Here is a 24,350-nt window from a genome sequence, read left to right on the forward strand (position 1 = left end):
ATCAGCCAAAACTTTTTTCCTCTTTTGCTCTTCTCAGATTTAATCTCTCATTACGTCTCTGACAGATTTCCCCTTCATTTTAATTATTTTTAGTTCAAAATTTGAATAGGGCTCTACCCATTGGTCCACCCAGTCAGGAGGCTGATCGTAAGCTTATGTGTTCCAGTGGAACACTGGGTAGATGATCTGGGGCTGTTGGAAGTTTCCTTGACATGTGTCACAGTCTGCCACTCAGCATCCATGGCTCAGAGTGACACCGATGCCTCGACTTTGTGAAAATTGCCCGGCCTGGGAACTAACCCTCTCATTAGGAGGGGCTCTAACACATCAGCGTTTTCTCCGCATCATACTTAGTGACGGTTCATGTTATGAAGCCAACCTGCTAATTTGATACCATCCAGTTTCCTTCTCTCCACGTTACCTGTTTCGGATCCCTGACTGGAAGTTAGATGTCCCTTCACGCCAACTTAACACTTCGTAGAGAGCTAACACTTGCCGTGTGCCCGGCACCGTGTTGGTTTATATATACTGTCTTCTCGCAAGAGCCCTGGGTGGTGTCGATACTATTTCCATTTAGATGTGGGGAAAGAGAAGCTTGGATGCATGGATGGCCACAGGTGTGCTAATTCTAAACAGTGCTCTTTCCTTCTCTCAGTATTCTTGTTACAACTTAGAGCCAGGTTCATTGGGTATAGAAGGCCTTCTTCTCGTGATTCCACCTGGATTTTTCAATTACGGCTTTGAATATTTTCAAAGTAAAAGAATAAAATTGACTTAAAATATTTTTAAAAACGAGGTCCAGGGGCGCCTGGGTGGCGCAGTCGGTTAAGCGTCCGACTTCAGCAAGGTCACGATCTCGCGGTCCGTGAGTTCGAGCCCCGCCTCAGGCTCTGGGCTGATGGCTCAAAGCCTGGAGCCTGTTTCCGATTCTGTGTCTCCCTCTCTCTCTGCCCCTCCCCTGTTCATGCTCTGTCTCTCTCTGTCCCAAAAATAAATAAACGTTGGAAAAAAAAAAAATTAAAAAAAAAAAAAAAAAAAAAACCGAGGTCCAAACCTGGGTGGCTCAGTTGGTTAAGCATCCGACTTCGGCTGAGGTCATGACCTTGCATTTCGTGGGTTCAAACCCCGTTTGGGGCTCTGTGCTGACAGCTCAGAGCCTAGACCCTGGTTTAGATTCTGTGTCTTCCCCTCTCTCTGTCCTTCCCCTGCTCGTGCTTTGTCTGTCTCAAAAATAAATGAAACATTTAAACAAAATTTTTTTAAAGACTAAATTTGAAAGGCATGACATCTCCCACTTTGCTTTACTTTCGGGCTTTGCTGCGCATCAGTCTGTTTTACTCCTCAAAAGATGGGGTCATTTACTTAAGAGAGCCGTGAGACCCATGTGTGCGGGTTGATGGCCACCCCTCTCTCCTTGTAGCCTTTTTTCTAACACATGCACTCTTGTTCCCACGTACAGATCTGCTCGCACGGATTCACGTATTGCCTCTCAGACTTAAGCATAATTTTATACGCATCAGACATTCACACTCCCGAGAGGACTGATTCATTCTGCTCTAGATCCCATCAGCTTCTGATTCCATTTCTCCCCACCCTCTCACTACTCAGTTCTGCATGGGTGGAATGAGTAAAGCTTGGCTCACAGAGGACAGTTGCCTCACCCCCTTGGGTTTTCTTGCTTTAAAAGCAGGTCGGTGTAGGAAAAGAGACCCAGAAGCAGCCTTTTCAAAGAAAGCAAGGAAATGTGGGGCTGAATCAGTTCAGTCCAGTGTTAGAATTTGGCTGGTTTACACCTGTGCTTAGCGGCGTTAGATGTCTGTCAGCTGGCTGCTGTTTGTCTCTTTCAGTCTCTGTCTCTCCTCTCCACTGACTTAAGTAGATCTGGAATATGAACTTACAGGAAAGGAGGAAATGTATATGAGAGACAACAGTTATTACTAAACAAAGAGATTTATAGATTTCAGCATTAAGAGTAATAGTCCTAAAGCAGTATGGTATTATAAAAACTGAATAAGAGAAGCAGAAATCCAGCTACAGCAAATTCTAATTAAGAAGCCTAGTTGACTTTTGCAACTTGATCAAGATATGTGTGTCCTGAGGCAGTGATGTCTCAAGCTACCTATAGGATTAATTTCAGTTGATTTAGGTAAATTCCCCTAGGGATTAACTGATTGTTTTAAGTACATCATAGCAAGGGAAAGCAAAAAGATCAAGTTTTACAAATTGCAAATCTGAGAATAAAGATATGAGTCCTTTTTCACATCAGAGCACTGAGAAACCTGGTCTGGATGCTGGTCAAATTAGACCTGAGGCATCTTGCTACTTTGTTCTTTCATTAAGTCTTAGACAGTTCTCTTCTTCCTTCTCCACTTCTACTGTTCATAAACATATTGCTGAGCAGTTGTTTATGGAAGAAATGCTGATGGTTGATTAAAAATCTAATGTCAGCTATGTGACAGTCTAAAGTGAAGTTCATAGTATCATGTCTGAGGACCCTCAGCACTATAGCTACTCAATAGTAAATACTCAAAGAAGAAAGGGAAAGTAAGCTGTCTTCCACTTGACTGTCAGTCATCAGCAAGTGCTTATCTAAACATACTATTTGTTTCAACGTTTCAAATTCTAATTTTCATTTTAAAAAGTAAATTCTGTTACAAAAATTCCTCCTCATGACAATATGTGTTCACCATTGCTTGTCTTCTATTTTTAAGGAAACCAGGTTATTTTCTGTGCTCCCTTATATCTGATTCAGTATCTGTCTGTCCTCCTTCCAGATTTTCTCTACGAGAAGCTCAAGGTTTGGGGAGGGCGAGGAGGAGCTTGATTTTATCCAATCAGTATTCGGAAAAGAAAAATACTGTAAAAGCCTTTAGTCTGACCTAGAAAGAATGAGTCGTTGGTTAGTTAATTTAGAAGTCAGTCAGAGTAGGAAATCATTTTAAAAAGACACATACTGTAGGGGAACCTGGCTGGCTCAGTTGGTTAGGCGTCCGACTTCAGCTTAGGTCATGATCTCATGGTTCATGAGTTTGAGCCCCTGCTTCGGATTCTGTGTCTCCTTCTCTCTCTACCCCTCCTCCACTCATGCCTGTCTCTCTCTGTCTCAAAAATAAATAAACACTAAAAAATTAAAAAGATGCACTCTGTAAACATTTTAATTTAATGTAATCTCAATATGTGTAAATTAACTAGTCTTTTTTTTTTTTTAATTTTAGAGTGTGTGTACACAAGTGGGAGGGGCAGAAGGAGAGAGAATCTCTCTTTTTTTAAAATGTCTACTTAGTTTTGAGAGAGAGAGAGAGTGCATAAGCAGGGCAGAGGGAGAGGGAGACACAGAATCCAAAGCAGGACCCAGGTTCCAAGCTATCAGCAGAGTTCAAACTCAGGAACTGTGAGATCATGACCTGAGCCAAAGTTGGGCACTTAATCCACTGAGCCCCAAGAGAGAGAGACAGAGAGAGAGAGAGAGAGAGAATCTTAAGCTCTACACTCAATGTGGAGCCCAACACAGGGCTCGATCCCATGACCCGGGGAGCATGACCTGAGCTAAAATCCAGAGATGAACACTCAACCAACTGAGCCACCCAGACACTCCTACTAGTCTTTTGATATAAGGCCCTTTTAAGATAGCCTATATAAACCACACTTGTAATACATCATTTTTGTTTTCCACTTTTCACTGCTTTTAAAGGTAACGTAAGAACTTGAAGCACTCTGAATGTAGGAATCTAGATTTGTATTATTTTGTCAACTTTAGAAAACCTTCTCACCCATACTAAAATAGGAATTTTATTTGGTAACTCACGTTTAACACATTTATCAGTACTTTCCAAAGCATCCCACTTGTGTGTGTGTTTTTTTTTAATGAACAACAAAGCTTTTCCTTTTCACACTCATGTTTCATCAGTTTAAATATTTGTTGAAATTAGTTAATCCTGATATGAGGCCTCACCAGAAAAACAGGTGTGGAGATAAACCCAGCTGATGGGAGCCCCAGCATTTGGCATCCTGAAGAAGACCCATGGCCCCTGTGGAAGGTGTTAGCTGCCCAGCTCCCTTGTCAGTTTGTTGTACAGCGGGAATAACAGCACTAGATTGTTCCTTGGGTTGGTTATCTAACGTGTGGATAAAAGAGATTTTCTGTATATGGTGAAGGAAGGAAGAGAAGACCAAAGAAATAATGAGGGGGAAACAAAAGTAAAGAAAAAAAAAATTGAACAGAGACAAAATGATGTGTGATTTTGCAAGTGAAGGAGAAAGATGGATACAATAAGACAAAGATACACGTACACATACTTGACAGAAAAGCGATTTGCTAGTTGAACACTTGAGCGAAATGCGTGAATACCACTTAAACTGAGATTGAATATACTAAGATTTACAGAAGTGGATTACCCTGACATCTTGGTTCAGCAGGGAGTTAGGGTGTTCTAGTCGCCCTTACATTCTCTTTTTAGGAACAATGAAAATAGTGGGATAGGCATCTCAGAATAATCCCTCATTTTAGGAGGCAAACGTTGGAATGCTTTACTGTGAATGATTGCTGTTTGGGTAAATTATTACTTATTTGAGCATTTCCTAACAGTTCAAATCTATTCTCCCACAATAATGACAAGTGAGGAGTAACTTAAGAGAAAATGAGCTGATCGAAGACATTTTCCTTGTTGCTCATCATTTCCAGGTGAGGTTTTAAGCCTCCTCCTCTCTTTTTACTTGTTTGTTCCACATCAAGGTTCAGGGAGTCCATTGTCTTTCCCCAGCCAGAATTGGTTCTCTAGAGTGTTTGAGTGAGTCTTGCAGCAGAAATTCAGTGCAACGTCATTTTACAGTAAAGTTGGCTGTCACCTTGGCCATGGGGTGGATGGAAAGGAAATGCAGTGTATTATTGGTCCCCTTTTATGTTGGGAGAGGAATTTTCTGTTAAAACAGGCATAGGTGTAAATCATGCTGAGGTCTCTTCATTGTAGGACAGCCTCTTTATGACCTAGTACACACTTATCATTTATCTGGAAATGTCATGGGGAGTAAATTACCTTCAAACTGGAAGCCACCTACCCAAAGAAGCTTTGGTCCTTTTTTCAGGTATCATTGGTATCGTATAGAAAATTATTGTTTTAGTCATATAGTCAGTGACATATATCTAACGCCCAAAAGGATGTAGGTCATGGTATGTGTGTACTTTTGTTCTTTTCCTGTTCTGACTTAAATACTGAATTTTGTTTGTGGAAAAACTGAAAACGTCAGCTACCTATTGGGAAATAGCTCACTCTGGAAACTGTCCATTTCCATCCTTGCCATGAAGATGAATTTGGTGCCTTATGTACAGCCGATTACCTTTATTGAAAGATTAAGAAATAAATAAAACTAGCTGTAAGCTTTTGCCTTGGAATGGAATGTATGTAGCTGCTAGCATAGCTGTGTGAGCTGAATTCCAACTTCCTTGTGAATGTAAAAAAATGTTGACGATCACGTGGTTTCCCGTACCCAGAAGCATCCTCACCTCCTGTGAACTCCAACTCTTATGCTCCTTTTCAGGGCAGTCTACTTTGTTCGGCATAAGGAATCCCGGCAGAGGTTTGCTATGAAGAAGATCAATAAACAGAACCTCATCCTCCGAAACCAGATCCAGCAGGCCTTTGTGGAACGGGATATCCTGACTTTTGCAGAGAATCCCTTTGTTGTCAGCATGTACTGCTCCTTTGAAACAAGGCGCCACCTTTGCATGGTCATGGAATATGTGGAAGGTACATCAGCCTCTGACACACAGAACGTGACCCATGTATCCAGAAGCTGCTTGCTCCTTTGTGTAGCTGAGGCTTTCCCTGTTGTGCTACCCAATGGTTGTATCCACCTAGCAACTGAAGCCAGGCACCGAGATGGCTGTCTTTCCAGTCATTATCTTCTGATAATTGCTTGTAAAGTGCCTGCTCTACTATAACAAAGGGAAAATTAGTGCTTTTTGGAAAACGGTGGTTTTGCTTTTTTAATAGCTTTTAATCCTAACTACCTCCTCTCAATTGGTCATTACAGTTAGGATATAGGTGATGGAATTTTTCCTACCTACTTTCATTACATAACATAAAAAATCATTCGTGACACCGAGTTTCTTAAAGAATGAATTAAAAATGCATTCTTTGTGGTCTACGGTATGAAATTAAAAATGAGTTTAGGGGAAAAGGAGATACAAGTCAAGAAAATCTAGCACTACTTTTTTTGACATTTATGGTTTACTTTTTAAATGTTCTTATTTCCATCAGTTTTACATTCAATTTCTGCATGTTTGGCCATGACTTATTGAGATAAACAAAGTTAATAAAAGGCAGAGATGAGGAAAGGCCAAAACAGTCTTCAAAAGCATCTAATTTAAGCTCTTGTAATTGTTTGAGCAGAATCCCAAAACTATAAAATTCTAAGAAACATTAAATATCATCTAGTTCGACCTTTTCATTTTGCGGATGAGTGAACTGAAACCCAAGAGGTGGGAGACTTACTAGATACTTTACTAGTAGACACAAGACAAAAGCGTAGCGTGCCTGATTTCCACCTGTTTCCCCCACCCCCACGCACACCAGCGCTTGGCCTTACTAACCTTCGTTGTGGTTATGATAACTAACATTTATCGCACATTTAATAAGTGTTGGTAATGTCCTCAATTCGTTGCATATATCACCTCGTGTAATCTACTTAATAATCTTACAAGGGATGACAGTCTTACTGTCATGATATTAGAGAAGGGTGCCAGGACTAGCTTCCCTAAGATCTCTCCACCCGTAACGGAGCCAGGATTTGAACTCCAGGAGCCTAATTCCAGAACCCATGCTTTATACTGGTGTATTTTGTTCTTCAAATTTCATTTCCACTTTGAAACCAGATCTGCTCTTAGGAGAACTGCTGCCTTAAAAAATATATATATGTTTATGTTTATGTTTATGTTTTTTATCCACACCACATCTTAGTTAAAAATGGGAATACTCTGCACAGTCCCCACTTAGGAACTTGGTATACTATGTCTGTGGGTAGATGCTATTTTATAATCTGCACTGATGGTCATCTTCAATCCTAGCTGATACTGTACCTGCCAAGTCTTGTGTCTGTGTTTTATAGGAGGTGACTGTGCTACCTTGATGAAGAATATGGGTCCTCTCCCTGTTGACATGGCAAGGATGTACTTTGCGGAGACAGTCTTGGCCTTGGAATATCTACATAATTATGGAATTGTACACAGGGATTTGAAACCAGACAAGTATGCACACTGAGGAAACAGATCTTTTTTTTCACACCATGCAGAAAGTTTTCTTATGTCTATAAAAATGTTTTCTTTTAATGCTGCTTTGCGCATTTTAAAATTGTCCTGTAATGTTCCCATATGACTTATTTTGGCAGTATATATGGTAATGTTTATATAGTACTTGAAAGGTTCTGGGGCTTATAATAATAGCTTCTAAGGAACAAAAGAAAAAGATGATGATAAAGCCAGGGTTAATTAAATTTTTAAAAGTTTGTTTTTTATTATGTTAAGTTTTGAATCATAGAATGCTACTGGTTGCTTTCTGGATGGTTTTGGCATGTGGTATTATATACTTAGATAACCCTTCCCTACTCCAAGATGATATATTTGATATTATATACTGTCTCACCATTTAATGTAAAAGTTTTAAACCTATGTGATGTTCATTTTAGTGTCTGATTTGAGATACACATAGACTTTTTCCCCCAAATGACTGTTATTCATCTTGACACCATTTATTAAATTTTTTATGCTTTCTCCACTGATTTCAGACAGCTCTATAAGCATTACGTGTAATATGTAAAGATTCTAAGTGTGCTGAGAACTATATAAAATTAACTCATGCTCTTCCAGAAAATTTGGAAGTACAGAAAAAGATTTTTAAAAATTTATTCATGGAGCGCCTGGGTGGCTCAGTAGGTTAAGCGTCTCTGACTCTTGATCTTGGCACAGGTCATGATCTCACGGTTCATGGGTTCAAGCCCCACGTCGGACTTTGTGCTGACAGTGCAGAGCCTGCTTGGAATTCTTTCTCCCTCTCTCTCTGCCCCTATCCCATTTGTGCTCACACACTCTCTCTCTCAAGACAAATAAGAACAATTTTTTTAATAAAATAAAATTTAAAAATTCATTCATGACATTACCAAAGACAACTATTAGAACTTTGGAATATTTCTTTCCAGTAGATATTCTTTCTCTTTACACTTCCTCTATCTCTTTAATTTTTTTTTCTTTTTTTTTTATATAGATTTTTTTTTTCCCACGTTTTATTATTTATTTATTTTTGGGACAGAGAGAGACAGAGCACGAACGGGGGAGGGGCAGAGAGAGAGGGAGACACAGAATCGGAAACAGGCTCCAGGCTCTGAGCCATCAGCCCAGAGCCCGACGCGGGGCTCGAGCTCACAGACCGCGAGATTGTGACCTGGCTGAAGTCGGACGCCTAACCGACTGCGCCACCCAGGCGCCCCTCTTTAATTTTTTAAATTAATTAAAATTTTGGTTTTTCCCCTTAAAATGAATTTTTTTTAATTTAAATTCATAAAGCTGTCAAATGTGAATCCTTTGCATACATAAGAAATTTACATTTTGTGCTTAATAAGTAGAAATTTAAATTCGAGCCATAAGTTGAAATCTTAAACAATAGTACGTTTTTCTGTCCAAGTTCTTTATCTTATGTCTCACTTAAACCTTGGACAGATTGACATGGGATTATTGGTAATCAATCCTTTATTGTTTTATTATTCTGAAAATAGATGTCAGAGTCCCACACTAGAATTTTTCTAAGAGTTCAGACCTATAAATGAAACTGTATGTGGCCGCTCCCAACAAAGTTTAGCTGGACCCAGTGTCTGGCCCTCCCTTGTGAATTACACTCATGAGCCAGATACCCCTGTGTAATATGTTCTTGTGATTTCATCTCTTCCCAGGCTGGGTTCTATATTGAGATTGATACCTCTACACTAAATAGACTTAGGAATTGATAGGGGAAGGAGAAAGCTAAAAAAAGAAAAGAAAAGAACTTAAAAGCAAATGTTATAATATGTGTCCTTCTGCTTCATAGTTTGTTGGTCACCTCCATGGGGCACATCAAGCTGACAGATTTTGGATTATCCAAGGTGGGACTAATGAGCATGACTACCAATCTTTATGAAGGTCATATCGAGAAGGATGCTCGAGAGTTCCTGGACAAACAGGTAAGCTGCTTGCATGCAGCCCAGTTCTAGAGGGAAATACAAAGTACGATATTGCCAGCGACATTCCGAATCAACTTGTATAAGCCAGCTTCACATTAGTGCTGGGCGTCTAGATGTCTGTATAAGCCTTACGTTTAATAAAGTGCAAATTGCCTCCATTTTTCTCCCTGGGCCTCTCTGAACTGTCCGTTCCTCCGCATTCCTCCCCCAGCATTATGGTCTATTAGCAAGACGAATGATGTAATTGCGCACAAGTGAGAATGTGAGAGAGACAAATGGAAAACTGTTTTTGTAAGGAATTCAGGAGTCTCAGTAGAGTACTCATGAAACTCATGATGCATTGTACAATCCCGGGTGCTAAAATCCCAGCCATGGCCCATTTCCCTTTAAGCATGCCTCATTACCATGTGCCCACAATCTGTTCATTGTAAAGTTACTTAAGGTAAACACATCTCAACTGTCAGGCTTTGATAAAGTAACCAGGATGTGAATATATTTTGGTCATACAAATACTAAAACTATCTCTGGTGGCAACAGATGAAGAATGCGTCATTCTTTTAAGCGTTAAAAATGTTTTTAATATTGTGGAAGAAGTAGAACCACCAAACAGGGTCAGACCCTCAATTTGAAATTGCACGTTATGCATAGTTTAACATTAAAGCGGCATTTAAATTTCCCTTTTTTGCTGTTTAAATATTTCATTGCCTTTGGGGTTATGGATGCTGACTTAATAATTGCTGTTCTTAAGTTCTCTGCCCATGTGGTTGAGCAGGTGCACTCTGGGCAACCTAATTGATGTTTAGCCATCGTGTTCATTTTGATTCATGTCTAATATTCCAATTATTCTAATATTGCAATCATCTTTTAGGTCTGTGGCACGCCTGAATACATTGCACCAGAAGTGATTTTGAGGCAGGGCTATGGGAAGCCAGTGGACTGGTGGGCCATGGGGATTATCCTCTATGAATTTCTGGTTGGATGCGTGCCATTCTTTGGGGACACTCCAGAAGAGCTGTTTGGACAAGTCATCAGTGGTAAGTATCTTCAAGCGACTGTTGGAAAGCAGCTCTTTAATGTAATCCTGCGGAGTATTGCCGTCTTCACTACTAAAATGTCAACCTTTACCAAACAGTTTAGCCAACACATTAAAAGAACTCACTCATCATAGCCCATAACTGACTGACAAATCTCAGGAGATCAATTTGTGTTGAAAATTGATCTGAGGAAGTGTCGTTAACATGGAATCTGGCACGGCGCTGGCGGTGTAACCGATTTTTATGGTGTGCTTTTTCTGCAAAAGAAATTCACGTGGGATTTGCAAATTATTTCCTTGCCGTCCAGTCTTCCTTTCCATCATAGGAACGTGGCACCAGGGAAGAAAAGGTTAATGTGGGTCACATTTACATAAATGGGAGGAAAATAGCTAATGGCACAGTGAAGAAATTAACAAAAATGTAATAAACCCTAAAACAAATGTCTACCACATAATAAATAATGAGGATGGGAAGGAAGCAAATTTAATTCACAGACTGTTAATGATTTCATTGGTGGTTGTTATGGTGTAATGTTATTTCTGTAACAGCTGTTCATCTTTCATTTAAAATTCAATAACCTTTAGATCTTAACCTGCACGCTGACCCTCGCTATTGTTACGCGGCTTGTGGCAAAACTAAATGATAATTAAATAGGCCCTATTAGTACCCTACCTGCTGTTTTTATAAATTTCCCCGAAGCATATCAAAAAGGCCTCTCCTCCTCAGAGTTTTATCAGTCATCACCGACACCTCCATCACCCACTCGGACACCGTCTGGACTGTGCTACAGGGCCCAACAGTGGAAAGAGAGGGAAAATGCGAGTCGGTACGAGGAGTCCCTTAATCACAGCGTTATTCTCTATCGTTGACTTTGCAAGCCAGGCATATTTGTAAACTTTAACAAAGTAGATTTGTGCGTTGCCTGCAGTGTATAACCCTTTTCTACAATATCTGAGCTGTTTATGGATTTATAACTAGGCTGTTTGCTGATATACCAAGGCCTGAATGGCAGGAGGAATCAACTGTTTAATTAACACAAGCAGCAAATGCTGGCTTTGTTCTCGATGCCTTACGGCTCAGATGCATATTCATGTTTTATTTTCCAAATCAGATTTAAACTGCAGCAGAGGAAGCTGGAGGCAGGCACACACAGAAATAACTCATGTTTTTATTGCATTTCCATACACACAAGCACACACACCTTATCTTCAGGCAAACTCCTGTGGAATGTAGAACATGTTCTCATATTTATGGCAGATTTTGAATACTTCCATTACTATGATTACTTTGGATTTCTTTGTCTTCAAGCTTAACACTTTGGCCTTTCATTTGTCTCTAGACATAGTTATTTTTACAAAATTAACTCGTGCTTCTCAAAGCTGAAGAACTCTATGGCTGTGGCTAAATTCTCATTTAAAGGACAGTAGGAGAGAAAAATCTTACTGTCTTGATTCCCTGTACAAGCAATCACCTGAAACAGAGGTGTTTTGGGTTTCCCTCATATTAAGTCCTCTTAGTGACTAGAAGGAACAATTTGTGGTGAGCCAGTTCTGCCGCACAGAAAAAAAAAGATACAAAGAATCAAAGAAGGAAATGGAAGGTGCTGCTTGTTGAAATATTCTCTCCCTGCCTTGTTGACAGCTGTACTGTTTTATATCTCATGAAACAGTACTTCTCAAACTTGCTTATGCCCAACTGACATCCCTGTCAAAATGCAGATTCTGATTCAGTCTGGGATGGGGCCTGAAATTCTGTCTTTCTCACAAACTCCCAGGCCACATCCAGGCTGTAGGTACCCAGACTGCCATTTGAACAATGACATTGTAAGCTCTGTGTCTCCTTTCTAGATGAGATCAACTGGCCGGAAAAGGATGAGGCACCACCCCCCGATGCCCAGGATCTGATTACCTTGCTTCTTAGGCAGAATCCCCTGGAGAGACTGGGAACAGGTTAGAGCACATATGTTTTAATTTTGCTAATATGCAAGAAATAATGTCTTTGTGGAACATTAAGAGGTTCTTGTTTGTGTTTTGTTTTTGTTTTTGTTTTTGTTTTTTTTTGCCTAGGAAACATCTATTGGTTGATGTAGGACATGACTACAACACATTTTAACAATCATATTTTGTTTTTGTTTTTTTTCTGGTTCAGAGCAATATGTATGCTAGGAAGGTTGGTGGTTGTGTGTCTTTGATTTTTTTTTTCTCATTGTTTTTTGTTTTTTGGGGTTTTTTTTTTGCAAAGCAAAAGTTACTTGTTTCAATAAATAAAATTGTCTGGAAGAAAACCTCAAGGGCACATGTAACTCTTCTGTCCTGAAAAGCATGCATCTTAAATAATTTAAAATAGATGATTCGAGATGTACAGCTTTTTTTGTAACACATGTATTCCTAGAAGGATTTGACCCAGCACGTTCCGTCTATAGGCTTTAAAACGGGTTATCAGTCCTTGAACTAATTAGTTTCTGGAAATGAGTGTCAGAGGTTTGAACCATGCTGTCTCATCATGGTGATCATACCATAGCCCAAGAAAGAGGATTAAAACTATTGGCTTTCAAGATTAAGGAGATGATAGATTTGTTTCTTGCCGATTATTTTTTCCCAGCTGTTCCCCATACAAGTTAGGTTTCTGCCACTCATTTTCCTTTTCTAATATTCTGAATGGAAAGTGATCCCAGTATAGAGTCCCAACCTGCCCTAGTATGTAAATTTATCTAGATGGGACTAAATATTAAATATAAGTACAAAACACAGTAGACCATTCCCATAATTTTCACCTGTGAAAATTTTTGTCTTGATGGGTTTTTTACTCTGAACTATTTCATTCTACCTCATTGTAATAGAAATATCAGAAAATACTGAAGAAATCATTCTCTCCCTCAATTTTCCCAAGGCAAAAATAATTTGCAGCAGCTCCAAATACATATCTTCTATTATTCCCCATTTTTGCCCACAGCTTCCCCAGTTGGAGGGCTCCATTCTTGCTTAAACATGCTCTGCTACTAGAGTTTATGGTAATGCATTGAAGCCCGTGGGCCATATTTTTGTCTTGGAAATAAAGTTTGATTGAAACACAGCATTGCCATTCACATGCATTGTTTATGGCTACCTTCATGGTAGAGTACCAGAGTTGACTCATCAAACCTGCCCACAAAGCCTAAAGTATTTACTATTCGGCTTTTTGCAGAAACATCTCTCATGGTCTGCATTAGAGAATCAAACAAGATTCAAACTGCAGGCTCACTTGGGAAGACTTCTTTGAGTTGAGCCTCTTACCGGAGGACCATGTGCATTTTTGCCTTTTGCAGTGGATGAGTGGGCCTTCGAGTAGGAAAGACAATATAAACGGAAGTTAAGGATACAAACTCCACGGTCAGATTGCGTGCATTTAAATCTCTGCTGTGTGACTGTGGGCAGGATGTTTCCCTTTCTGTGCCTCATTTCCCCGTCTGTAAAATGGAGCTTAGAGAAGTACCCGCCTTTTCATGAGGATAAAAGATCATCCACTGTGGCTCTTAAAACCAGGTGTGACACTGCTGGCCCCGGTATTGCCATTTTAATGTTCTGCCCGTATAATCTCACACTTTCCCCCTTTGGACATACAAGATACAGAAATGGGGGTGGTGCCCCTGTCTTTGAGCTGATTGAACTCTTTGAACAGAGTACTTTATATTTCTTCCCTCCCCCCTATTTCATTTTCCTTTGTCTGGAGTAACTAGCAAACTCGTTGCTCCCTGCCCTCTGTGACCTGCAGTCACATTTGCTTTCTGGCTCCAGGGATGTGAGTAGGTGTCAAAGAATGGGTGTCAAGGCCCCGTGCAGGGCAGAGTTCTGAGGCATGATTTCCGCTCGAGCCAAATAGGAGAAGCGGCGGCATTTTCAGACAGCCTGCAACACCGCAAATATCTGTTTACGCGTGCTCATCAGCTGTTCCGGGGAAGTGTTGGCCTGAGATACGTCTAAAGATGACGTTAGAATCGGCACATCCCTTCCAAAGAGCCCACTTATCTCCTGTGTTCTTGGGTTGGCTTGGAGAGTGTCCTCACGGAGTCTTCTGCCTGCTGCCCTCCTCTGAGAATACTTGGGAACTTGACTGGGCTGGATTTGACAAAACAGGGTTATGGTGATGGTCCACGCATCCATGTTTATATATGATATGCTGTGCGTTACCTCTCTGCTCATTTTTCTCCCTGCTACTGCTACTTGGGTTCTTTTCGGGGTTTGACAATTTGAGAAGCAAATCTCCTAGCAGAAGCTCAAAAGAGACATTTAAAAGGCCCTGACCCAGCTCTTGGTATTGTCGAGAAATACGTGCCAAACAGACAGGTCCCATGTGACAGATCCCGTAGGGTCCAGAGAACGAGGCTGAGAATCCCGCAGGCCTGCCATGCTGCTTCCAATGACAGCATTTTGGATTTAATGCATATTAAGCGGGCAAAATAATGCACCGTGAAAATGTGCGAATTCACATTTGCCCGAGAGACTAGAGAGGCTGAGAAAAAGAGTGTGAAGAACATAATGGATGTTTAAGAAACTTCCATGAAAGGAGAGAGAACCTCAAGGGAGAACATTAGGGCAAGGGATAACTTGCAGTTGGGAAACTTGTCCTCCAACTAGACTTTTGAACTCGTGAAGTACTGAACGGCAGCCTGGTTTGTCAGACTTTACAGCTGCTCAGATGCGACGGACTTCCACCCGTGTACCAGCTGGGAGGTCTTGAGTGGTTTCTTCTTCACTTGGGTCACAATTTCCTAATCTAGGAAGGTGGGCATGCTATGTACCTCAAGATTATGGCGAGGACTGGGGCGCCTGGGTGGCGCAGTCGGTTAAGCGTCCGACTTCAGCCAGGTCACGATCTCGCGGTCCGTGAGTTCGAGCCCCGCGTCAGGCTCTGGGCTGATGGCTCAGAGCCTGAAGCCTGTTTCCGATTCTGTGTCTCCCTCTCTCTCTGCCCCTCCCCCGTTCATGCTCTGTCTCTCTCTGTCCCAAAAATAAATAAACGTTGAAAAAAAAATTTAAAAAAAAAAAAAAAAAGATTATGGCAAGGACTGAAATTCAGTATGTTCATGAAGACACCAAGTACGTTAACGTAATATGTAACAGGAGCTCCAGATACGATCAGTGCTCTTTCTTTCCCTTTCCCCATCCAAGCATGGAGTTGATGCAATGCCTGCTTTGTGGGGTTGCTTTCAGTGATTTAATTGAAGAGAACTGGATGCTTCTAGCGTCTCGGGCACTACTTGTCCAAGTCAGCCCTCCTCTGCCCGCTGCCACTACTATTGCTGTTGTGGTCAACATCAGACTCCACTGTGTACCAGAAACACAGAGAATGCCTATGTAGCATCCTGGATAAAGATTCCAATCAAATGCTTAGTAAAGAAGAATCTGTTCTTCCTTTTTGGGGGTGGCTTTCCCACTTTGCTCTTGCCCTGGCTGGGTTTGGGGCTCCAGTCTGCACCCTGTGCTGCAGTAACCTGACAGGCAGAGCCACGTCTCTGGGCCACACAGACAGGTCCCCCACCCCAACACTCAGGCCCGTTTCTCATCCTGGTGTTTTGTTTTGTTTTGTTTTGTTTTGTCTTGTTTTGTTTTGTTTTTTGGTACCACACTGAGGACAGAGTGGGAAGCATGGTGACAACTTCACAAGAAAGGCATTTACGTCACACCTACAGGGCATCTCCTGGCAGGGAGGTGATGAGAGCCTGTGTTAGTCTTGTGAGAAATACTCCTTCGTGGTATTTTTTGGGGACTGATTCTCCCTTACCTCCCTCCTCGACAGTGTGTGTGTGTGTGTGTGTGTGTGTGTGTGTGTGTGTGGAAGGGCAGAGGCCTGATTCTCACACTTTGATTGTCTAACCTGTGTACCTGTTTCCCTTTACCTGGGGCATGATATATTTTGATGGGGCCTGCCCTTTCAAACCCTCAATAAAATCATGAACTAAATTAGGGGCGCCTGGGTGGCTCATTCGGTTAAGCGTCTGACTCTTGACTTTGGCTCAGGTTATGATCTCATGGTTCATGAGTCTGAGCCCCGTGTCAAGTTCCGCACTGAGAGTACAGAGCCTGCTTGGGATTCTCTCTCTGCCCCTCCCCCACTCGTGCAGGCACTCACTCTCTTGCAAAACAAATGAATAAACTTTAAAAAAAATAAAATCATGAACTAAATAACTATGCTGATTGGCAAAAAAAAAAAAAAAAAAAAAAAAAAGCCTAAAACTTAGGAATGGTACCTGATTTTCATCACATGCTTTATAAATCTATGAAACAGGCTTGCCAGTTTCTTACCTAAGAATCTGTGATCCACAGAATCGAAGTCCTACCTATGTTAATGAGCAATCCAATAAAACTGAATGGAAACCATTATATACTATTCAGGAAAAATTCATCTTTATAAACCTTATCTCCGACGGAAATGTTGCTGTGAACACATTTTGTGCCTTGTTAGAATTTCTTTCTTTTTTTTTTTTTTGTAATGAGCAAGTCTCCTTTGGGCCAACGTGTGTGCACATCCCCAGGTTCAGCATAATGTGATTTTAAATGTCCGCATCATTAACCTTTGAAAAATGGAGGAAGTCATAGAAAAATTAACAAAGGAAAAATGTGCCATGGCAACTGCTGTTAGCAAAATCAAATCGTCTTCCGATGAATTATGGGAAAATTTGGGTTGGGAGGGGTTGTTGTAGAATGAAAAAGTAAGATTCGCATGATTCTTTAATTTGTTTCTCTATTGATTTGAAGTGTTGGCAGAGGGAGGTGTTGTCAAAAGCTTTGCTGTGAGGGTAGTTTAATATTTTCCTCTCTGTTCTTTCCCTCTCCTCTGCACCCCAAGGTGGCGCCTATGAAGTCAAACAGCATCGATTCTTCCGTTCTTTAGACTGGAACAGTTTGCTGAGACAGAAGGCAGAATTTATTCCCCAACTGGAATCTGAGGATGACACAAGTTATTTTGATAGTACGTGAATTATCTGACATAAAACGTTGTTTGACCTTTACTTTGTAGAAAATTATCTTTGCTCGTGATAGAAGTTTCTAGTCTTGAGCCTATGAGTTCTTTTTTTTTTTTTTTTTAACATTTATTTATTTTTGAGACAGAGACAGAGCATGAACGGGGGAGGGTCAGAGAGAGAGGGAGACACAGAATCCGAAACAGAGCCCGACGCAGGGTTTGAACTCACGGGCCGTGAGATCATGACCTGAGCTGAAGTCCGATGCTTAAGCAACTGAGCCACCCAGGCGCCCCGAGCTTATGAGTTCTTAAACATAATGCTTCGATATAGAAACTCTTAGTAACATATCTAAATTAAAAGCTGAAATTCTGAGTGATTGGAACTGTTACCAAACATTTCTCTGCAGCTCGGTCAGAGAAATATCATCACATGGAGACTGAGGAAGAAGATGACACAAATGACGAAGACTTTACTGTGGAAATAAGGCAGTTTTCCTCCTGTTCACACAGGTTTTCAAAAGTAAGTGAAATATGGCAGAAACCTACAGAGTCTTTCTGGAGAATCTCCCTCAGGCCAGATAGTTGGCATTTCTAAATAGGCAAACAAGATTGTAAAAATCACCTCTGTAGTGTTTTAGTGCTTGGGGTCTCCTGTGCTTAAAATTCCTTTTAGCCTAGGAACAGTGACCCCACCATCTTGATAATCCAGAGTCCCTACCTGCCTGTCTCACTCTCCACAAATGGATATCTTTTTTCTTGGAGATGCAGACTTGCACTCACAGTATTGTCTATGGAGAACACGAGAGCCATATATGTTGACCTCACCCTGTATGACTAGGTTTAGTTCATTGCCAGACTGTGGAGGCATCCTCCCCTTTCTCTGACCCTTTTTGTTTGTTTATTTGTTTATTTGGTTTGACAGAGAGAGAAAGAGCATGTGCGGGGGAGGGGCAGAGAGAGAGGGAGAGATTCCCAAACAGCCTCCAACAGTGCACAGCCTGACAGCAGGGCTCGATCTCACAAACTGAGTCCATGATCTGAGCCAAAATCAAGAGTTGGTCACTTAACCAACTGAACCACCTAGGCTCTCCTCTCTCATCTTTTAATGAAGAACATTGAGCTTGAGGTCATTGTGTGCATAGCCCCCTCCTAGTATCACATGGAATACAACACAAAGGAGCAGTCTGAGTCCCTGACATCAGGTAGGACCCTTGGGGATTAGTTGATGCAGAATAAGAAAGTCTGGTAACCAATGACAGAGAACATAAGTTACATGAAAAAGCCTGTAGGAAGCCAAGCTCGAATTTTGGAAGTGGGAGAAGGTAATAAAATCGATGTCTGAAATGGATGCTTTTTACTGATAGTGGTAAGATTAAAACACACACACACACACACACACACACACACACACACACACAGGCAAATAAAATGAAGAAACCTGATAGTCCTGAGACTGGAAGAGCCCTAGAAAAATGGAAACAAACCTAAAGGGCCCCCTGCCTGCCTCCCTTGTGATATTTTCAGTAGCTATGCATTTTCTGTTGCCATGGCATTTTGCATGATGATGTTCAGCTTTTCTATAACACATAGAGTTGATAAAGTGTTCATACCTTTTTCTATGTGGCTCCCTAGATACAGCACATCTGCATGTGGGCTGGCACTGACCGCCCTGTTTATAGGAAGGCCATGGAGAGGTGAGGTTTCCCCGGAGGAGGTGGTGGCCGGCCTACCCAGAGCCAGTACTGAAGCTTTGATTACACTGAGTGCAGGCTTTCCCCAGTGCCTGTTCTCTGGCCCATCCAAGCCAGGCCCTGGACTCCATTTCCTTCCTGTTGTCTTCTGTTGGTTAGCCAGCCTGGTCTTCACCCTAGTAGACCAATGGGCCATCTAAGGGCACCCCACCCATGAGAGCAGTGAGTGGCTGCATGGCACGGTAAGGATTGCTTCCTGCACTGGGCTCCCAGCTCTGTATTTTCCCTTCCACCTTTCCTGTGGGACCACAGAGGTCTCAGGTTTTCCTGAGCTCTGATCCCTTTCAGAAATGCCAGTGCCAAGCTGCGTGTCTGTGTATGTGATTTATAAGCCAGAGACCTCTGACTCATAACCACATACGTACTGCATCCCCCCACACACTTCTTGAACCAGGTAATTTATTCTTCTGTTTGCACTCAATTCCAATTCATTTTTCTCCATCCCACCCCTGACTGGTGGCCATTAAAGCTTTCTCTCTGTGATTTTCTTTTTCTGATAGACATCATGGTTAAAAAGTAATCTAAGGTGTGCATTGATCCCCCGGCCTAGAAACCCCAACGCGTCTATGGATTTTGTTTGCAGATACAAAGTCCATAACAAGACAGGGCAAGAGGGTGATGAATTCATAGCTTTTGCTCCAAGAAGAAAAAAAAATACATACATTGACCATACATCTCAGGACTCAAGTAAACAGTATCGGAAAGTACCTTCTAAATACACGGTCCCAACTGAAACTTTAGTCATACTCTTGGGCTTTACTCCCAGGGTTTGGGTTTTGTTTTTTTTTTTTTTTTTCTGACAGACTCTTTCAAGAAGATATTAATAAACCCTAATGCTTCACCTCGCAGGTTTTCAGCAGCATAGACCGAATAACTCAGAATCCAGGAGAAGAGAAGGAAGAGCCTGTAGACAAAACCAAAAGCACAACATTGCCATCCACAGAAACATTCAGCTGGAGTTCAGAATATTCGGAAATGTATGTGAAACGTCTCTTAAGAAGGGTCATGTGCAGTTGCTGCTAGAGCAGTGATTCTTAAGCTTGAGTGTGCATCAGAATGTCCCAGAAGCCCTGTAAAAACACAGGTTGCTGGGCCCATTCCAGCATGTGTGATCCACTAGATCTGGGATGGAGGCTTTGTAATAAGTTCCAGGAGATGCTCTCGCTGCTGGCCCAGGGACCACACTGTAAGAACCACTGTGCTAGACATGTGTTGGTTGGGTATATCCAAGTTCCGTTTTTACCTAATTTCCTCCAAAATTCTCCCTGAACACCGTTTCCTAGTATGTATGTATACATGACTTTGTTTTGTTTTTAATTAAGGCAACAGTTATCCACATCCAACTCTTCAGATACTGAAAGCAACAGACATAAACTCAGTTCTGGCCCACTTCCCAAACTGGCTATTTCAACAGAGGCAGAAAAAGATGAAGGTGCTCCCTGCCCCAGAGACCTGCACGAGGAGCCCGAGGTCACCACTCCCGCCAGTACCATCAGCAGCTCCACCCTGTCAGGTAAGCGCCCGTGTGCGGTGCCTGCTGTCCACACGTCACCCACCCCGTTGACAAGTGGTGGCTGGTATTCTGAGTCCCGGGCTGGCCTAACCAGGTGGTGGCAATGGCTGTTTTGTGCTGCTAGACTCCATCCATGGCCCCGCGTCAAAGGCTCGGGGGATCAGCTCTTAGAAACTGAGGTCCAGTGTCTCAGACCCCTCCTTATTGCGTCCCCATACAGTAAACCCTTCTTGTTTCAGTTTGACCCAAGAGCCAGCCTTAGCTTTCATGACTGGGTTTCAGTAGGATTCTTTGTCAGCAACCAGAACCACACTAAGGACCACTTTCTCTGTTGATGCAAAAGCAGGTCTCACAGTGTAGTGTCTAACTGAAAGTTAGGAGTAAGGAACTGTACCAAATAGTGACACTCGCGAATTACCCTCAAAAATGGCTTAAATCACCCACAAGGTACAGTGTAAGGCCAGCTCTCCTTCTTGTGTCAAAATGGATGGTGGTTTCTTCAAAGGAGGTGGTTTTTGTTATGGGGCCATGTTGTGCCAAACAACTTACCTCTTCACGCTGGACTCTTAGTGAGTGCAGCACGATGCTTATTTTGTGAGATTCCCAGATGCTGTCTGTGCATCCAGGACTGAGGGGAAGAGTGAGTGAGAAATACCAGCACAATTCAGATTGGTATTTTATGTGCATATGAGGTGCCTCCACTATAGACATGTTACCTTTCCAGTCTGGGTAACTGGAGTACAGAAACTCCTGAGACCTCTTTCACTGTTTGGGAGGCAGTTAAACGGATTAGGCCTCTCTCTCTTTTTTTTTTTTTTTTTCTTTAATTTTTTTTTCTCTTTTGAGAGAGAGAGGAAAAGCATGAGCCCGGGGAGGGTCAGAGAGAGAGAGAGGGAGACACAGAATCTGAAGCAGGCTCCAGGCTCCCAGCTGTCAGCACAGAGCCCAACGCAGGGCTCGAATCCACAAGCCATGAGATCATGACCTGAGGTAAAGTCTGACGCTCAATCAACTGAGCCACCCAGGCGCCCCTGGATTAGGCCTCTTCTTTGAGAGTACTTTATAATGTCACTTTTGTGTAAAAGTAACCTTCCTGACAGGAGTGACAGTATCTTCACAGGTTTTTAAAAAGGCTTATTGTATCATGGATATTTTCTGGCCTTTAATCATGGAGGTGTCCTCGTTAGGTGATCAAACTTGAATTTCCCTCAGACCAAGCCAAGTGCACTTAGAATATTACTTGGTTTATAACAGTTTTATGCATAGCATATCCTTCTACAGAGAAATGTTCATGTATGCTTTTAAAAAAAAAATGAAACATGGATATGGCTTAGGGTTCCTGCGATAAATGTCATCATTAAGCTCTCTTCGATATGCTATATTGATAATGCTGAACTATTCCAGGAATTTTTATGAACATTTTTTTTAACTAACTGAATATTCATAGTGTAACTTTTTAAAAATCATTTCAAGGAAATACATTTTACAGGCTAGGTTTATTTCAGCCTCACTGAAAAGTTTGCCTCTATGGAAATAATGTGGGTTGTTTTTTTGTTTTTTTTTTTTTCTTTCTCTCTCTTCTTCTAAGTTCTGTTGCCATGTAGGATAATTGCCCTTATCCTTCCTTTTTTCTAAAACCAAGAGAATAGGAGTGTAGAAGTAGTGTAGAAACAACCTACTGGTCCAAAATTCTTAATTATGTTTAGTTCATCTTGATAAATCAAATGGAAGTATCTCAGTATTTTATTTTTCTCGTTACTAAGGTCTCTGTTTCCTAGTTTATTATGCTCTAAATAAAATATACTCACCTCTATTTAAAAAATTTTTTTTAATATGGTGAGTCATTGGTGATCACTTAGTCTCTTTGCCCTGGTCCCCATCAGCAGTGTCAGAGGGAGATGGTATCTAAGCAGTTGATTGATTACTTTCATAATTAAAAAAAAAAAAAAAAAACTGCTTAGGTCCTGCCATGCATTTTGATTAATTGATTCAAACCACCTTTCTGTCTCCCCCATATACACACTAAAAATAATCAAAGACCTTGGGGGCTGCACAGAATAGAGAGATGAACTGATTTGCTTACGGCCAAGGGTAATTAGGAAATCTGAAAACCGTGACTGTAGTAAAATTAAATTTGTTGATTTTTATATTGCTCCGCCATCAAAAAGAAAGAACCCTTGACATTTATAGAACATTAAGGTGACATTATCCACTATTGGCAGAACAGAAACGCACACTTCTATCCATTGCTCTGAAAGGAGGTGGCAAAGGCAAGGGGGCAGGGATGCTAAAAAAGAACAGTACCTATTCACACTCGGGCATTTAGGGAAGTACAGTTTCATACCTCTTTCTCTTTTTGTCACGATCGTGTTGCATTTGAATCGGTGAAAAGTAAAAAGTCTCGAAGTCTTAGGTGTAGTGCTCGAGTCAACCAATTATTCGTTGTGAAGAGATTCGGCTTTTCATTTGTCAGGGAGCCCATCCTACCAGATTAGCAAGGAGAAGAGTGTGTAACTTAGCCCAAAGTAAGCTTAAGGTTTTGGAGATGAGGTGTCTGAGTCGCGAAGCAGTTTTTATCAAGTCCTTGAGCTGTTGATTTCTTGATACAGAGGGAATTGAGTAGATGGAGTTAAGTGAGGTTGAGTTTGGAATATAGGAGTAGGAAGGCTGCTGATGCTTCGTTTAGGATTGTCTTCCTGGGTCTCATGGGTGTCGCGTGGAGGTCCAGCTCTTTTCCTGTACCCACAGCGCTCTCTCAAGTCCCAAGCTTCCTTTAGCAAGGACCCTGCCTGTAGGGTCTCTGTCACCTCCTAGGCACAGAGGCCAAACTTGAGCTGTGAAGTTGAGTAGTGGATTCAGCAGCAGAACGGGATTGTGAATTAAGTCCTATCCAGCCTAACTATTTCCTAGGCTTTAAAATGCACTGGTTGGTCTTTCAAAGGATCATTTATAATGGTATTAAATTCTCTGCATGGATTATAGTATATCTTAAGGTGATGATAGTGTTGATGGTTTCTAAAGCACAGGGGGCTTGTAACAGCATTTAGAAGTCAAAATGAGATGAGCATCACTTTTTCCGGATGGACAAAGATAAACTGTCAGTGATTACAAAAAGAAAGAAAGAGAACTGATAGCCTGTGAAAGAGTAGGAAAAACCCAAAGTGGGTGGCTGTTCCCCTTTCCTCTGGGGGACTCCACATGTTATTTCCGCTCAGAAGCGTTATTTATTCTTGGTCTGTGTGGTCACCCAGGCAGACATCACTGATTTTCCATTTTTGCATCCTCCCACATGATTCTCTTGTGATCCTCTGCTGAGGGGAGTCCTAATTTTTTTTAAAACAAACAAGCAAACAAACAAAAACCCACCTTTCTGTTAAGGGCTAATAAACTTAAAAATAAAGAAGGCGTGGCTGGCTGAGACGGGAAGGGAAAGGATCTTACCGCTGGTCCAGTAACCTCAGGACAGATCAGGAGATGATACACTGTCTAGAGAAAAAACCAGGAAGATGCAGCAGGCCATTGTGGAATGCAGTGAGTACTGTCCTTTGTTGTCCTGGGAGATTTGCAAGGAGACTTAGGGCATGAGAAGTCACAGGTGATGCTTGAGGCACTCTCCTGTGAGTTACATACGTGAACCTCGTGCAGTCTAGTACAGTCCAGGAAGACACTAGGAGATGACACAGTCCCAAGTCTACGTGAAGAAATGAGATGATGTCCACCTGTCCCAAACAGCATTATCTACATGTCCACATTATTCACAGCATTGCTAACGATGACCATTAATATCACAGGATAATTTTAGCATACAGTGGGTGGTCATGGTGTTCATAAGGTGGTGTTTGCTTCAGAGCCTTCCGTGGTTGGAAGCAGTGGGGAGGAGTTGTCACTCGAAGGGTTCTAAAATCG

General features: G+C 41.6%; 1 protein-coding gene and 1 long non-coding RNA gene across 20 annotated transcripts in view; one reads left to right on the forward strand and one right to left on the reverse strand.

Annotated features, from left to right (window-relative positions):
- The window catches only part of MAST4 (microtubule associated serine/threonine kinase family member 4), a 568,735-nt gene that overhangs the window by 522,558 nt on the left and 21,827 nt on the right, over positions 1 to 24,350 (forward strand). For all 19 annotated transcript variants that reach the window (XM_045494932.1, XM_045494941.1, XM_045494949.1 and 16 more), the window contains 9 exons: positions 5,536 to 5,744; positions 7,105 to 7,243; positions 9,072 to 9,204; positions 10,073 to 10,238; positions 12,086 to 12,187; positions 17,064 to 17,186; positions 17,588 to 17,700; positions 19,781 to 19,908; positions 20,254 to 20,444. In XM_045494932.1, the coding sequence (XP_045350888.1) occupies positions 5,536 to 5,744; positions 7,105 to 7,243; positions 9,072 to 9,204; positions 10,073 to 10,238; positions 12,086 to 12,187; positions 17,064 to 17,186; positions 17,588 to 17,700; positions 19,781 to 19,908; positions 20,254 to 20,444 (1,304 nt within the window). The remainder of the gene's footprint in view (positions 1 to 5,535; positions 5,745 to 7,104; positions 7,244 to 9,071; positions 9,205 to 10,072; positions 10,239 to 12,085; positions 12,188 to 17,063; positions 17,187 to 17,587; positions 17,701 to 19,780; positions 19,909 to 20,253; positions 20,445 to 24,350) is intronic.
- Positions 8,433 to 22,912, reverse strand: LOC123606567. Its single transcript, XR_006716341.1, has 3 exons — positions 22,808 to 22,912; positions 14,938 to 14,940; positions 8,433 to 8,477 (listed from the first exon to the last, which is right to left on the reverse strand). It is a non-coding gene; the product is annotated as an uncharacterized LOC123606567 (long non-coding RNA).

This window comes from Leopardus geoffroyi, chromosome A1, assembly GCF_018350155.1.
Source record: "Leopardus geoffroyi isolate Oge1 chromosome A1, O.geoffroyi_Oge1_pat1.0, whole genome shotgun sequence".
Lineage (NCBI taxonomy): Eukaryota > Metazoa > Chordata > Mammalia > Carnivora > Felidae > Leopardus > Leopardus geoffroyi.